Source organism: Anabrus simplex, chromosome 1 (assembly GCF_040414725.1).
Source record: "Anabrus simplex isolate iqAnaSimp1 chromosome 1, ASM4041472v1, whole genome shotgun sequence".
Classification (NCBI taxonomy): Eukaryota; Metazoa; Arthropoda; class Insecta; order Orthoptera; family Tettigoniidae; genus Anabrus; species Anabrus simplex.
The window spans coordinates 1,119,947,993-1,119,964,221 of NC_090265.1; the positions used below are offsets into that span (position 1 = coordinate 1,119,947,993).

The window sequence follows — 16,229 nt, forward strand, 5'->3', positions numbered from 1 at the left end:
TTCTATATAATTTTAGTTATATAGTATTTATCGATAAGGCCACTAATAACATAGATATTTGAGAATAAAATTTTAGGCCTTACCCTAAACTAACATTTCACTTTGCGTGAACAAAATTATTTATAGCCTAGATTGTAGTGCGTCATTCCCCAAAATTATATACTGATTTTCATACAGACAGTAATGACGGAAAATTAACAAGTGCATTTCCTTGTTACTCTCATCATGACCGTGGGCAGAAATATCATTCTTTTTTAAATTCTGAGGAATGTACAGGCAAAACTCTTATTTTTATATAGAGATACAAACAAAAACTAATCCATGAAATACCATCTGATTTCTTTGAAAATCTAGCATGAGTTCATCTAAATTGACCAAACCATCTTTCATTGAAGAACCATTAAATTGAATCACTTCTCTTAGCTTAACCTCATCAAATGTAATTACCCTGTACCATTTATTCTATTTCATCCTCAGAATAATCTGAAAGAGCACTTATACAATGAGGATTTACACCATAGGGACAGGAAGCCCTTTGCAGAATTTCCTTAAAGTCTTTCTGAGGGAAGAGGTAATAGATTATGCTGCAGATAGTGCTTAATCTTTTAGGTGACTTTATTCTAAATAATAAACTCTGAAAGAAAGTTACTGCTGTACCTCATACCATTAGAGGATTTTACCTGGCATTTCTTTAATATACCATCTATAATAATTTTCTACTTCTTACTGAGTAACCGATAATGTTTAAATTGAAATTCCGTTCTTCCATTATCTTAATCTGTCTCCATAGGAAATTAAACTTAGCTTAGGTTGAGGGCAGACTACACTTAGCTTCCATTAAATTACAAATTGATTTCTATGGTCACCTTTTGAGAGACTTTTTTCTTTTTGACATTGTAACTAGCCTGGCCTTGAATTTGACTACAACTTCTCTGCTTATTGTTCAGGTGTGGAGCCACAGGGGGTGAAATGGGGGGAAATTTTAACATTATAGTCATTTTAAACAATAAAAGGGAGCATCAGTGTCTAGGGTGATATGATAGTACAGTATTTACTTAGCAACAGGACAAACATTGTGGCGTTACAGAATAAAATGCGTAAATGGCAACAGTTAGCACTTCTTTTAACAGTACCGAAAACTTGACCTTGTAGTGGAGGGAAGAGAGTGTGAGAGAGAGAGAACGCAGATGTTCAAAGGCCCGACCCCCGGTGTCAATTTCATTCTTTGATCTCAAATAGAATTGAGTGTTTGAAAATATCGGTTGTGAGGTCCACTTAATCCCTAAACATATTTTCAAAACGCTGCCCCTCTCATAACATAATAGGCCTAGCTTGTAGCATCTCCCTTCTCATCCTTCCCTTGTGACGGCCCTGTGGTATTTATTGTTTCTAGGGAGGGACAGCTTAATCCTAGTGTGCTGACTTCTCACTTAAATTGACCAGGTATTGCAGTGTATGCCTGATAATTTTTGCTACGTGTTTAACGTTGCATTAACAACTGCAGTTTTCGTCGACGATGGAAAAGTAGGGGATCCGTACTGCGAAGGTCATGACAGTGGCCTTAATTAAGATATACGGTGTAAAAATGGGAGATAATGGAAAACCATTTTAAGAGTGCCAAGGGGGAGCCTCGATCCAACTTCTCTCAAAACCATGAGCATGTGAGGTACAAAATTATTGGTCCCGTGATTTATAATCATAAGAATCATGTAAAACTGCATACTCGCCTTATTTTATTACGTATTTGTTCCCGTTATGATATTGTTTTCGTATGCTCGAGATGCTAAATGCCTCTTACGGCTCAAGATTTAGCATATAATGTAGGTTAAAATTCAAATTTCTCTGTTTTCTGTAAATGCAGAAGTGTTAAGGGTGCTGTTGAAACCTATTTAAATATCTTGAAGGAATCTGAAACATTTTCATAGGTTTTCATATTGGAAGGAAATTCTTATTAACCTTTGAATATACGAGGGCTGTAAATAAAATAGTGGCAACATAGTCCAGACACTCGCAGAGGATCGGGCATGCGCAATTAGGATATGGGAGCAGTCAGATGGCGCTGTTGTCGATGTGTAGTGTGCATTTGACGGGCATCCAGTTGGGAGTGTTGTTACTGTGTGGTGTTGAAGAGAGGAGTATCGATTTCATCGCTCTAAAGCATGTTTTCAAAAGGTGATCGGTGTTCGTGGATTAAAACCGAGGTTGCCCGTGGCAAAAATGTATCAGAATGTTATTGGGGATTATGTGAAGTCTGCGGCAAGAATGACCTTATGGGACGGTTGCACAATAGGTGAAGCGTTTCGTGCGGATCGGAATAAGACTGCGGGTTTGCACCGCGCACCCTCCATACTCACAAGACATGAGTCCTTGTGACTTCGGCTTGTTTCCGAAGATGAAACCCCACCGAGGCTGCCGATTCCCTTACATGGCATTTGTACTCCGCGCAGTAGGGCGCTCCGTCGCTGTCATCAACAGAGAATGCCTTGCCTACTGTCCCCAATGGCTTCCCTACATTTGCAGGTGACTACATTGAAGGAATGTAATGCAGTTGTATTTGTTAGTTTATTAAATATTGCATTCTATCAATATTGCCACTGCTTTATTTACAGCCCTCGTATTATTATTGTTTTATAGGTTTAATTTTTAAGACTCATGAAAACTTAATAGTGTTGAGTGAACTAGGCTTAAGTAAGGTGTTAATTTAATTATGAGGTGTGATTTGACTGTTCAGATTTCACTATTTATTTTCATTACAATTTGGTGGCCCCCTCATTTCTAAAACGGTGAGATATCGTTCTTTAACACTGGTCCTGGGTTCAAGCCTGTTGACTACATGTAGCATTTGTGCTGGATAAAGTTTATTCATTAAGCATCCCCTCGGAGGTGCATGACAAGCCTCGCCTGCCGGTACGTTCCTCTTCCGTGATGTTAGTTGAGACTCCCTCACCCAACCCAGTACTTCACTAGATTAGTGGTAGACTGTCCGCCACTGGATCATAAGATTGTAGGTTCAAAACCAGCAGAAGTAGTTGATTTCTCTTCATTGTATTCCTGGATTTCTTCCCATCTTAAGTAAGGTCTGCCTTTTTTGCTATTCGACCCCCATTTTTCCTGGTCCTCAGAGTCCGCAAAACCTGCAGCTCTCATGCCTCAAAGCCATTGTCCATCTGGGCTGAGCGTATGTCCTCACTTCATGATAGATTATGGGTCAGCTCTGTCCAGATGACCATACCATCTGAATTTTGCCTTTCTCATTTTATCGGGAATCGGGGCACTATAAGAGTGTTCCTGACCATTTAGTTCTTAGTGTGATCTAGTCATGTGATCGTAGGTTATGATCTTCATTTCCGTGTTGACGTTTAACTAATAAGATAGAGTTTGAGAGATGTTCCACCATTCAACATATTGTAAAATATATTAATTTATAACAAGACCGGTTTCGACTCCCTTGGAGTCATCATCAGTTCTTGTTGAAAATCAAATCAAGGGGAATCTGATAACAATCATCATAATAGAAAATTATATACCTAAAGGCGATTGTCTGGAAACACATCAATTGGTTGCAAAATATTACCTTGAAATGTAACGTACACTTGGTAAGCAGTACTTGGAACTTCAAAAGTTCTTAGTTCTGCATTAAACTGTCTTGTGTTCATGCAACACGGAACACTGTAAATATACACAAATACGACATGAACACTTATAATGATATGCAACACATGGTGCTTCAAGAATGTTCTTGGGCTTGATAGTCTTGTTTCTATCTGAATAAACTGGATGAAATATATTGAAATAAAATGTACAAAGACATAGTTCCGGCTTAAACTGTTGCGTGTTCGTGGAACGCGGAACACTGGAAACATACGCATTGGTTGAAAATATACACATACGACATGAAACACTTATAACGATATGAAACAATTGGCGCTTCAAGAAAGTTCTTGGGCTTGATAGCCTTGTTTCTGTCTGATTAAATTGGATGAAATACATATACCTTGAAATGAAATGTACGGAGACATAAACTACTTGGCATTTAAAAAGTTTTTGGTTTTGGTTTTAAAAATCGGCATGTGTTCGTGGAACACAGAATAGAACTGTTGGTCTTGTTTCAATCTATTGGAAACAAATGCACTGTCTTAGTTGATTGTGGCAAGACCGATTGATAAGTCTATGCCGAGTTATACAAACATACAACAGCATTTTTACTCGTATCCAAGAACATTCAAGTGCCATGTATTTCACATCAGTGTATAAATTTTCAGTCAATGTGTATATTCTCAACTATGATAGTGCATTTGTTTCCAGTAGATTGAAACAAGACCAATAGTTCTATTCTGTGTTCCATGAACACATGACGGTTTTTAAAACCAAAACCAAGAATTTTTTAAATGCCAAGTAGTTTATGTCTTTGTACATTTCATTTCAAGGTGTATATATTTCATCCAATTTTATCAGATAGAAATAAGACTATCAAGCCCAAGAACATTCTTGAAGCACCAATTGTTTCATATCGTTATAAGTGTTTCATGTCGTATGTGTATATTTTCAACCAGTGCACATGTTTCCAGTGTTCCGTGTTCCACGAACACATGACAGTTTAAGCCAGAAGTTCCAAGTACTGCTTACCATGTGTCCGTTACATTTCAACGTAATGTTTTGCAACCCATTGATGTGTTTCCAGGCAATCGCCGCTAGGTATATAATTTTTTATTATGACGATTGTTATCATATTCCCCTTGATTTGATTTTCAATAGGAACTGATGATGATTCCAAGAGAGTCGAAACCGGTCTTCTTATAAATTAATATATTTTACAATGTGTTGAATGGTGGAACATCCCTCAAACTGTATCTTACTAATCATGTGACTCACAGCATCTATCTAAGCATGCACATTGGCGTTACGCGTGGGATCTGCTTGTGTCACTTTGTCACCGACTAACGTTCCACTCCATACAATATCACTGGGGAAACGACTGTGCAGTAGATCTTTGGTTTGAGACACAGGGGTACTTTCTGTGACAAAGGACACTGCCCATGACCTGCCAGCACTTAAATCAGGCGGCTTTTACTCGATCTCGAGCGTCTACAAGTGTATCACCAGCTCTCATGCGGGAGCCAATATCACGGAATGGAGATGTCTTCGGTACTGAAATGTTGTCAACCAATGTTGTCCCATTTGTTTGGGTGCTGCACTTCAAGTACTCTGTTCTTGTGATGTTTAGCTGCAATCCAAATGTTTCCAGCTTTGTTTTCAACTGGGTGACCAATCCATTAAGCCTCTTTTGTGAGTCACCAACCAGCATAATGTCATATGCATAGAGAAGGGTCCATGGATGTGGTGTCTGCAGGTTCACGGTTACTGTGCCCATGTACAGGATAAACAGGGGTGGTGACAGGGTGGATCCTTGATGAATACTCACTTGAATATCAAATTGTGTTGTGACGCCAACGGTGTTGAGGAAGGATAAAATAGGGAGATGAAGGAGGGGTAGTTTAGGGTGGGTTAGGAGGGTGGGTTAATGGAGGTAGAAAATGTGGGTAGGAACTTTGTAAGGCATGGAAAATAGAATTGGGGTTTTAAAATTTAGAATTTTTGAGAAGAATAATTAGGAAGTCGAAAAGGATGTTGGGTTTTTCAGAAAAGTCGTTTAAATTGAAATTAGGGTTGAAGTATTGGTCAAGGTGAATAAAGCAATTTTCAGTAGTGTTTAATGATTTTACCTCAGTGGAAAGGTATTTTGGTAAGTTTGGAAAAATATGAGGTATTGCTCCTGGTTTTAATTTCGACTTCATACGAGGAAGTTCCACATTTTCACCATTTACCATTAGCCCACCTTTATTGTTAATCTTTTGAAAAATGCACATCACAGATTCTAGTTTCGGCTGACAATTGGTTATCTTTCTGCGGAATAACTCTCGCCCACTTCACGAACAGATTATTTTCTTTTGGCGGTGTAAAAAATTATCTGCCACTGCACTTTTTTCCATAACCTGATTTACAATGAGGAGCAAAACAGTAGAAAACTACAGTAATTTATTATGCACACAAAGCACTGCACAGATACTACACAGACCTTCAGAAAATATTAAAACAAATAAACAAACTAATACCCTCCCATACACTTTAAAATTATGATCGTGACTTCACGCATGCTATCTTACCCTTGTCGACTTCTTGGTGCATGGACTGTTGCTGGCTTGAAGTGACCGCAATGCCACACCGGGGCCACCAATGACAATGCTTAGAGAATGGAGTGATAATACTAAGTATTCTATTCATCATGTTAATAGTATAGATGAAGCAACTCGTGTCACAATCTTCAAAACGTACTGACGTCTGGAATACCAATTTGCGAGATTAAATATGAATTCCTCTGGTGCAAACCAATAACATATCTGTGGAAATTCACAACCTTATCTTCGTAATTGGCTTGGAGATATACAATTTTATTTTTCCTATTTTTCCTTTTCAGTCACATATTCGCTTATCCTGTTTTTGATTTCTGGAAACTCTGCTTTTTGTCCACAAAATCCTGGCTGTTCATGTTTGTCTGTTCAAGAAGAGTTGTATTTTTCCTCCAGTCACACAAAGCACTGCACAGATACTAACATGGACCTTCAGCAAATGTTAAAACAAACAAATAAATTCCCTCCCATATGCATTAAAATTATGTAAATTGTTCACATCATACTTTCATAGCGCAGAGCGAATCCGAATTTGCTCTGCCTCTTCAATAATGTGGAGCTTTTATGGCCTGTAATGAGAACTCACACCAGCTATCCTAAGCATGTGCTACTACTTAAACTGAACGCCATGCAAATGATGCATTATTTATGTATGTGTCATGTACGACAGGCTTCAGCAGCCAGCACAGTTCCTATTCTCGCTGCTAGATGGGGGCTTCATTCATTCTATTACTGTCCTGGTTGAATGATTGGAAAAAGGGTGTGGATTTTCATTTCCATGTATGTGTCATGTTTCTCGCTGGTGGTGGGAACAGTGTTGCCAAGAAAGTAGTTGAATAAGTACCAACTTCCTGATTTCTGTATGCCAGGAACACTGTACCAACCTTGACACAAATAAGACCTGCAACCCACCTTTTCGCCACCAAATTTAGAAATGCTGTACCGAGCTCGATAGCTGCAGTCGCTTAAGTGCGGCCAGTATCCAGTAATCAGGAGATAGTGGGTTTGAGCCCTACTGTCGGCAGCCCTGAAGATGGTTTTCCGTTGTTTCCCGTTTTCACACCAGGCAAATTCCGGGGCTGTACCTTAATTAAGGCCACGGCCGCTTCCTTCCAATTCCTAGGCCTTTCCTATCCTATCGTCGCCGTAAGACATATCTGTGTCGGTGCGATGTAAAAAAAAAAAAAGAAAAAAAAAAAGAAATGCTGTATATATGGGGACTATTCATGTAGATATGATATTTAGGTATCATTGTGGTATTTAAGATAATATGTTACTGTATTATATTTTCATGATGATTGAATCTACGAGTAAAGTTATCTTTAGTAGAATTTTAATTGTGATATTCAAATCCTGTAAGGAACTATTTTAAACATATGCTTACAAATGATTGATTTTATTTTAAAGAACGAGATCTTGTGGGTCTGGATGCCTGTACATCTCGTCTTGTGTTCCTGGCCTCAGCCTCTGACTTTGAGGAGACTTTGTCACTTCCTCGTGCTCTTATCAAGAAACATCAACACATCTTGATGCACAGTCGTCTCTCAGATGCTCACCTTTATGTGCTTAGGCAGTGGGTATGCCAATATCTGGCTCAGGAGAAGTGAGTATTGTTGAGCTTTTTTATTTGACATTTCAGTCTAGAATCGTTAAGTTTTAAATTTATACATTTGTTTTATACTCTTTTCTTATAACTGAGTTAAATTTTAATCCATTATCTTCCTTGCATCTTAATGTCCTTATTCCATGGGCTTTGAGTTTCTGTGTACTGCATTGAGTTTTCGTAAGTGTGGAAAATTATTGATTTTTTCCGCAGTATTAGGACTTAAGTTTAAAATTATGCAAAACCAAGAAGTAACTATAATTCTGCTTGTGTACAGAAGGTCATCATCTTAGTTTTGCTAGTCTAGCTTCAGACGACTATAATGTGCCCTTTCTAAAATGGGCTGATTGGCTAAAGTTCACTAACTAGCTGTCTTTAATGATGCGAATAGCCAGAGCGTAGACGATAAAACTTATATCATGCAAGTTATTCTTGCTGCTGCTGCTGAGGAGTCCATTCCATCTTTTTTTGGGTTCCTCGATGAAAACTTGTTCCTTGGTGGAAAGAAGAAATTGCAGCAGCTATAAAAGAACGTCATGCTTGTAAATACTATTGTAGGCAGCCTACTGGGTCAACTTGGTAACATTTAAAAAACTTTGCGCTAAGGCACAAGTTCTTATTCAGCAGAGTAAGAAAGTTTCATGGGACAGGTATGTGTCGTCCTTGATGTCACTTACACCATCATCTCAAGTGTGGACTAAACTTAAATGCATTTCAAGTGTACAAGGATCATCCTCATTACTGGGAATTTCCATTGCAGGCAGCCATTTCGCTGATGTGTCTGGTTCCGAGAATTACCATCCTAATTTCCTGGCTCTGAAGCGGCAGGCAGAACATCATCATCTTAGTTTTGCCACTCTAGCTTCAGAAAACTATAACATGCCCTTTACGGAGTAGAAACTCTGCAGCGGCTTGGCGCTTGCAAGGACACGGCTCCTGGACCAGATAATGTCCATAACCAGATGCTGAAACACCTCAGCGAGGATAGCCTCCTATATCTTCTTGGGGTGTTCATCCGAATCTGGACAGTGGGTGAGTTTCTGTCACAATGGCGAGAGGGAATAGTAATTCCTCTCCTCAAAGCCTGACAAAGATCCCAAGTATGCACGAAGTTACAGACCTCTTTGTCTCACTAACTGTCTGTGCAAACTATTTGAAAGGATGGTGGATTGCCAACTTGTAGTGTGGTGTTTGGAGAAAAAGAGGACCACTGACCACTTGGTATGCCTGGAGAGTTCTGTCCAGAATGCATTTCTCTGAAAACAGCACTTGATGGCTGTTTTCTTTGGCTTAGAAAAGGCCTGTGACACCACATGGCAGTATGGCATCCTTCCTGTCCTGCATCAGTGAAGATTTTGAGGTAACTTGCCGGTATTTATTGCAAATTTGTTTTTCTTCCATCTGTTCTGCATGTCCGAATAGGGAGGGCATCATGTCACTCTGTTTGCGATTGCCATAAATGGTATTGTCAGCAGTAATACCGTCGCTATATGTAGATGAATTTGCTCTGCATTATAGCTCATAAAGTATGGCAGTTCCAGAGCAACAGTAACAACAATTTATTAGAAGAGTAGAACAATAATAATAAATAATAATGTTATTGTTTTTACGTCCCGCTAACTACTTTTTAACGGTTTTTGGAGACTCTGAGGTGCCAAAATTTTGTTCCACAGGAGTTCTTGTACATGCCAGTAAATGTACTGACATAAGGCTGATGTATTTGAGAACCTTCAAATACCAACGGACTGAGTCAGGATAGAACCTGCCAAGTTGGGGTCAGAAGGCCAGCACCTCAACCGTCTGAGTCACTCAGTCCGACAAGAGAGAGTGGAACAGTGATCCTTCGAAAATGGCTATCAGAAGTTTTTAAAAGTTTTCAACTGCAAAGACCTCTGTTGTTCACTTCTCCTTGAAGCGCACTCTTCACCCATATCCTGAGTCACTCTTCCTGTAGTAGACACCTATTTCTTGGGTTCCTTTTCAATTGTAAATTATCGTGGGAGCCACATGTTCATCAGTTAAGAGTGAAATGCGCTAAGAAACTGACTCTACTTGGGGAGCAGATGGCACGGTGCTCATACAATTCTATAGGGCACATATTTTATCCAGGTTAGACTACGGCAGTGCAGTGTATGGACCAGCAAGGCAAAGCTTCCTTGTGGAACTGAGTAGCATTCATCACAACTGAGTTCGCTTGGCAATGGGAGCATTCAGTACAAGCCCCATTGCTAGCCTGCTCACTGAATCTGGTGTGCCTCCTTACGCTTGAGGTACGCCAACAAATACTATTGCCTTATGCTGTAAATTTGCGACAGACGCCACTTCACTCAAGCTATCCCTGTGTATTCCAAAATGAAAACCTTTGGCTGTACGCTGCTTATCCACGAGTAACGCTGCCGGTGTATGTTTGGATAGCAGTCACAGATTGTTTGATGTACCTTCAGTTCCTTGTCTTGTCAGACGGCCAAGGTACCTCCGTGGTTAATATGACGACCTGAAATAATCCTGGATCTGTGCACCAGCCCAAAAGAGAACACACCCCTCCATTTATCAGAGGCTCTTCCTATCCGTTGTTGGTCGGTATCCAGATTCGTTAGTTGTTTACACAGATGGTTCGAGGGCAGGAGCGAAAGTAGGCTGTGCATTCATTTTCGATAATAACAGGTTTCTTTTTCCCTCCACTGGAAACTTGTAGTATGTATACAGCAGAGCTCTATGCTGTCCTTGAAGCTCTGGAGTATGCACTGTACAACGAATGCTGGCACTTTCTGCTGTGTATCGACTCCTTGAGTTTGTTACAATCTATTGATGCATGTTTCCCTTGGCATCTTTTGGCTCAGTGGATCCAGGACCTGCTGGCTGGGTGTTGGAGTGCTACCATCTGCATCACATTTGTGTGGCTCCCAAGCAATATGGGTGTAGCAGGAAGCAAGTTAGCTGATAGAGCTGCCAAGGAGTCAGTCACATTGCCTTCGTTGCCTTACAAGGTTCCAGTCAGTGATATTCATTCTGACCGGGTGAGTTGGCCGTCCCCTTAGGGGCACTCAGCTGTGAGCTTGCATCCGGGAGATAGTGGGTTCAAACCCCACTGTCGGTAGCCCTGAATATGGTTTTCCGTGGTTTCCCATTTTAACACCAGGCATATGCTGGGGCTGTACCTTAATTAAGGCCACGGCTGCTTCCTTCCCATTCCCCCATTCCCATTCCTAGGCCTTTCCTATCCCATTGTCGGTGCAATGTAAAAAAAATAGCAAAAAAAAAAAATTATATTCATTCTCAGCTGAGATGTGGTTACATCCCATTGGGAGATGGAGTGGCAGGCCAATCTTCTTCCAAATAAGTTATGAGGGTATGGAAGACTTCCCTTCGGGTTTCTCGGAAAGAAGCAGTTGTAGTATGTCATCTTCGGATTGACTATGGTATAGCAATGGACTGCTACTTACTAAAGGGAGTAGCCACCCTGGTGAGTACTTGCGGCTGTCACCAGACCTTGTCATCCGTTTTATAGGGGATAGTGGCTTAATTTATCTTGTATAAAAGTTTATTTTCTATTTGTTTTGTAATTTTTATTTTATTGTTAACTATGTTTTATTCTGTTGACTGTTTTAGTTAGTCTTTATGTATTTTTAATGTGTTATTTTAACATCTAATTTGACTTCAAATGCAATGCCTTGTCATATTTGAATCTATTTTTATATAATTTTATAAGCAAATAAGACATTGCAAATTAGATCCACTGATTATTTTAAATTCATATTCATTCTTCATCATCATTTTTAAAAAATTCTAGTCAGTGGATAAATTTTTAAATTTTAATTGTCATTACATTTTTTCACCTTGTACCATTAGGGGCCAATGGCCTAGATGTTAGGCCCCTTTGAACAACAACAACAACAACAACATCAACAACAACATAATAATAATAATAATAATAATAATAATAATAATAATAATAATGGCCACAGTCACTTCTTTTCCACTGCCACCCCTTCTATCCCATTGTTACCATAAAACCTATCTGTGTCAGTGTGACGTGAAGCAAATTGCAAATAATAAAATAAAATATGGGCCAAGGGAGTAAGCACGGAAAATACTGCACAGAAATGTTTTGAAGTTTGCATGTTATTCTGTGCAGAATGTAATCACAACAATGAGGATCATTGTTGTCACTGTCTCTTACCCAGTCAACATGGAGTCAAGTAGTTACATTAAAGTAGTTACATTAATATAATGCTTTTTGTCTTTATCTTCATTGGAATAAGAGAATAAAGTCTTGATCTTAGTCCATATAATCCTCTTCACCACTTGTATTCAGCCAAATAATAATAATAATAATAATAATAATAATAATAATAATAATAATAATAGCCACCACCATCCACTTGGCTACTCACCATTCGTGGTTTAATCCCATGATGTGCAACTAATTTTGCGCTGTGGTTCACTACGTCTTTGATTGTTGCAGGGAAGCCTCATAGTTAGACGTGAAGCTGCATGAAATTTAAAAATAATTAGAACAACATTCTTTCCTATATAAAATAAGATAATACTCATCTCCCATTATCTCGGAAACCACAGATCCGGGAGATGGTATTGTTTATTGTAATTTTTTCGTTTTTTATACATGCAGGATACAAATTTGATATCGTATAGCATATAAAACAAAAAGAAAGCACAAATAAAGAAGTGTCCAGAAAACATCATAAACCAGTTTTAACACTTAAATGATTTAGAAACTGAACAGAGAAAGAATGGCCTGAAATGAATGTTAGAATTATTATGTTAATAAATTAAACTTAAAAAATAGAATAAGGGTATGAGTGACATCCTATAGAGGTCCATCGCATATCCCGGAAACGTTGCCTCCAAAATGAGGGTCACCACAGTAGTCATCCTAATTCTGTGCATACCACATCTTACATCTCAAATGAATAATAATATTATATTATCCAAACATGCAATTTAAATATAATATGATGGTTCATTATTTATATGCTATAATCTACATACCTAATAGCTCTAGACTTCAACAAAGTTATATTGTCTAGGTTACTTAAGGCACAATTCCATCACTAACTGGCATGTTTCAGTTCTTATCTCCATCAATTTACTTCTCCACATTCCCTTAATAATGTTGAATAATTTTGCAGTTCTTTCCAGGTGCATCCACTCTCTGTTCAATAACTTTACAATGGTATACAACTTGAGTTTCATTATCAGTTTTCCTCCTATCCTCCTCATCCATAAATTTCTCACTTTTCCCCCTTGTCCCTAATCAATCTTTTATAAGATGTGCCCATCCGATTTCTTTAGAACATTATAAACATGTGTTATCATCCCTATTCTGTCTGTATGCTTTATTTTTGTATACTCCCATTAACCACCATATTATTCCCTTGATTTCCTTTTTTGTTATATTATCTACATTTGTCCTCATTCTCCCATTTATGTTACAAAATTCCTCTAGTGATCTCTTATTTTTACACTGTGAAGAAATTTGTTGCTTTTCAATATCCTTAACTCAGAAGACTTTTTTTTTTTTTTTTACAAATTCTTTGCTTCTCTAGACAATCCCTTTCCCAGTAGTATCCCATTGTTACCATTTCCAAAATATTCCTTACCCTATCTACCCAGTATCCTTGGTTCTGATATTTCATTTGGTGTTGGCAGGCTATCGGTAATACTTTACCACCTGATCCCAACTTCAGTCTTAACCAATACTTAATTATCTTTTTAACAGTATCTCCCTGTAGACTTATATCATTGCTTATTATTATTATTATTCCACAATTGGCTGTACAACTGGGTAATCCCATTATTGAATGAAAACCTACAACCTGTTTTCCAGTCATTGACCGGGTCAGGGATGGAATGAATGAAGCCCCCATCTTGCGGCGATATAGGAATTGTGCCGGCTGCCGAAGCCTGTTGCACTCCTCTGGGGCAATGATTAATGACTGACAGATGAAATGAAATGATAATGGATAGTTGCTGGAATGAAAGATGACAGGGAAAACCGAAGTACCCAGAGAAAAACCTGTCCTGCCTCCTTTTTGTCCAGCACAAATCTCTCGTAGAGTGACCAGGATTTGAACCACGGAACCCAGCGGTGAGAGGCTGCCGCCTGAGCCACGGAGGCTCTAATCCCATTATTAATTTAGAAAATTTACTTGTGATTACCTCAAGTGTAGAAACGTTTTATTCAGCTCCCCAGATCTCTGCTCAGTTCATCATTTATTTGATACATTTTTATACACCCTGTAATCAGTGTTTAGAATTTTTCGTCCCACATCTTAATAGCTGACAATGCACTCTACCATTTAATTTTGCTCTTTTTATTTGTTATGATCATTTTCCATTTCCACTTATTATCATACCCAGGTACTCTAGTTCCTTAACAGCTTCTAATTTTGCCTCACCCATCCACCAATTTTCACTCTTTGATACTTTATAGCCTTTTTGTTTCCTGTGTATAATTTTTAAATTCCAATCTTTGCAATAATTTACCACTTCATTTATTCTACCCTGCATACTGGCAGGAGTCAGTGTAAGTAGGAGGATGTCATCTGCAAAAACGAGACCTGGAATGCCCTGATTGTCAAAACTTGGGTAAACTACCGACGCAAAGCCTTTTGATTGAAGTATGCACTTAACTTCTGAGTGTATGATTTCAACTGCTCTGATCATTTTGTGTGATATCCCTATTCCTCCCATCTTTGCCACAACAGCACCTCTGCTCACAGAATCAAATGATTTTTCCAAATCAAGAGTAGTGATGTACAATTTTCCTCCTTAAAAAAGAAAACCATATTTATCCATTATTGATGCTCATAGGGTCAGTTGGTGCATGCATTTCAGTGGGCTTGGCAGACTGACATGTAATTGCAACTTCTGGCTCGGTGAGGAAAGCAACTGGAAACTACCTTGGTCCTCATTTCCCTAGTACACCTTTTCAGTAATGCCTAGGCCATCTATGGCAGCTGATGGCGGAGCTGTTGAGGATCCAACCAGCCTTAGGGCTGAAGACTGAACATACAACATACATACATTGTTCTCACCACAAATATATTGTCATATGTCCTCATCCCTTCTCTGAAGCTCGACTGGAGTCCCTCCAAGATCTAGCTCCCCTCTGCCCTTTTCATAATTGTTTTTGCCAGCATCCCTGTGTATATTTGACTTCAAGTATCTAGCAACATTATGCTTGGGTTTCATTTGTCTACTTATAAATTGAGCAAATCACTCCCCCTATGTCAAGATTTTGGAAATTTTCCCCTTTTACTGTATTTTATTAAATAATTTAACAATGCTTTCTAGGATATGTCTGTTCTTCACCACTTGCTTCCTTGTTTGATACCCCTGAAATAGCTCCTGCTGCCCCTTTCTTAGCTTTCTCCAAGACCTCTCTTACTTCTGCTGCTGATATTTCCTTATCTAATGAAGGCATGGTACATTCCAATCCTGATAGTCCACTCCCTTCTGTTTTCGGTCTCCATCTGTCTTCACCTCCCAATAATTTCTTATAGTACTCCACCCAGTCAGCATGACTTATTTCAGTTTACCAAGCAGCTTCCTGCTTGCCATATATCTGCATAATTGAACTTCACACTTTCCTACCTTCATTATGTTTAGAATTTCTATTCAGCAACCCTTTGCCTCTGCCATTCAAATTTTGCTATATATGACAATTCTCTATATTCTTTCCTCTTAGTGTAGAATTCCATTATCTGATTGTCGTCCCTGTTTTTTGTACGCCTTTAGTGTTTTCATTACTTCAAACTTTTTATTTCTACAGTCATTGTACCACCCCTTGCCTATTTTTTTCTTCACCTCTTTTACCCGCATCTTCTTTCCTGCCACCTAAATAGTGTGTTCTAGTAATTTTACTGCCCTACCTGTTCGATTACTCTCAATCATAGTGTCTATTCCAATTTTCACTATTTTATATGTTTCTCCTTTATAATCATTCATAAACTTTCTCCCTAGCTTCTCTTTCTACCTGTATTTTGCAATTGACCTTACCGGGCGAGTTGGCCGTGCGGTTAGGAGCGTGCAGCTGTGAGCTTGCATCCGGGAGATAGTGGATTCGAACTCCACTGTCGGCAGCCCTGAAGATGGTTTTCCGTGGTTCCCCATTTTCATACCAGGCAAGTGCTGTGGCTGTACCTTAATTAAGGCCACGGCCACTTCCTTCCCATTCCTAGGCCTTTCCTACGCCATCATCATCATCATAAGACCTATCTGTGTTGGTGCAACATAAAACAATAGCAATTGACCTTTCTTTAAAATTGCTTGTGCAGTTTGTTTCAGCATTGCTCTCTCTACATTCTAGTTTGATAATAATTTGTAAATGGTGTGACTCTTCCCAGTCCTGGACCTTATACTACCATACCAATCAAACTGCCCCCTTTCTCTGTTATATATCTCAGATTTCCCAT

The 16,229-nt window shown here is 38.9% G+C and overlaps 1 protein-coding gene across 1 annotated transcript in view; it reads left to right on the forward strand.

The window, feature by feature from the left end:
• Positions 1-16,229, forward strand: part of eIF2Bgamma (eukaryotic translation initiation factor 2B subunit gamma) — a 110,485-nt gene that overhangs the window by 52,470 nt on the left and 41,786 nt on the right. Inside the window, exon 5 of the mRNA XM_067137355.2 lies at positions 7,596-7,791. Within this exon, the coding sequence (XP_066993456.1) occupies positions 7,596-7,791 (196 nt within the window). The remainder of the gene's footprint in view (positions 1-7,595; positions 7,792-16,229) is intronic.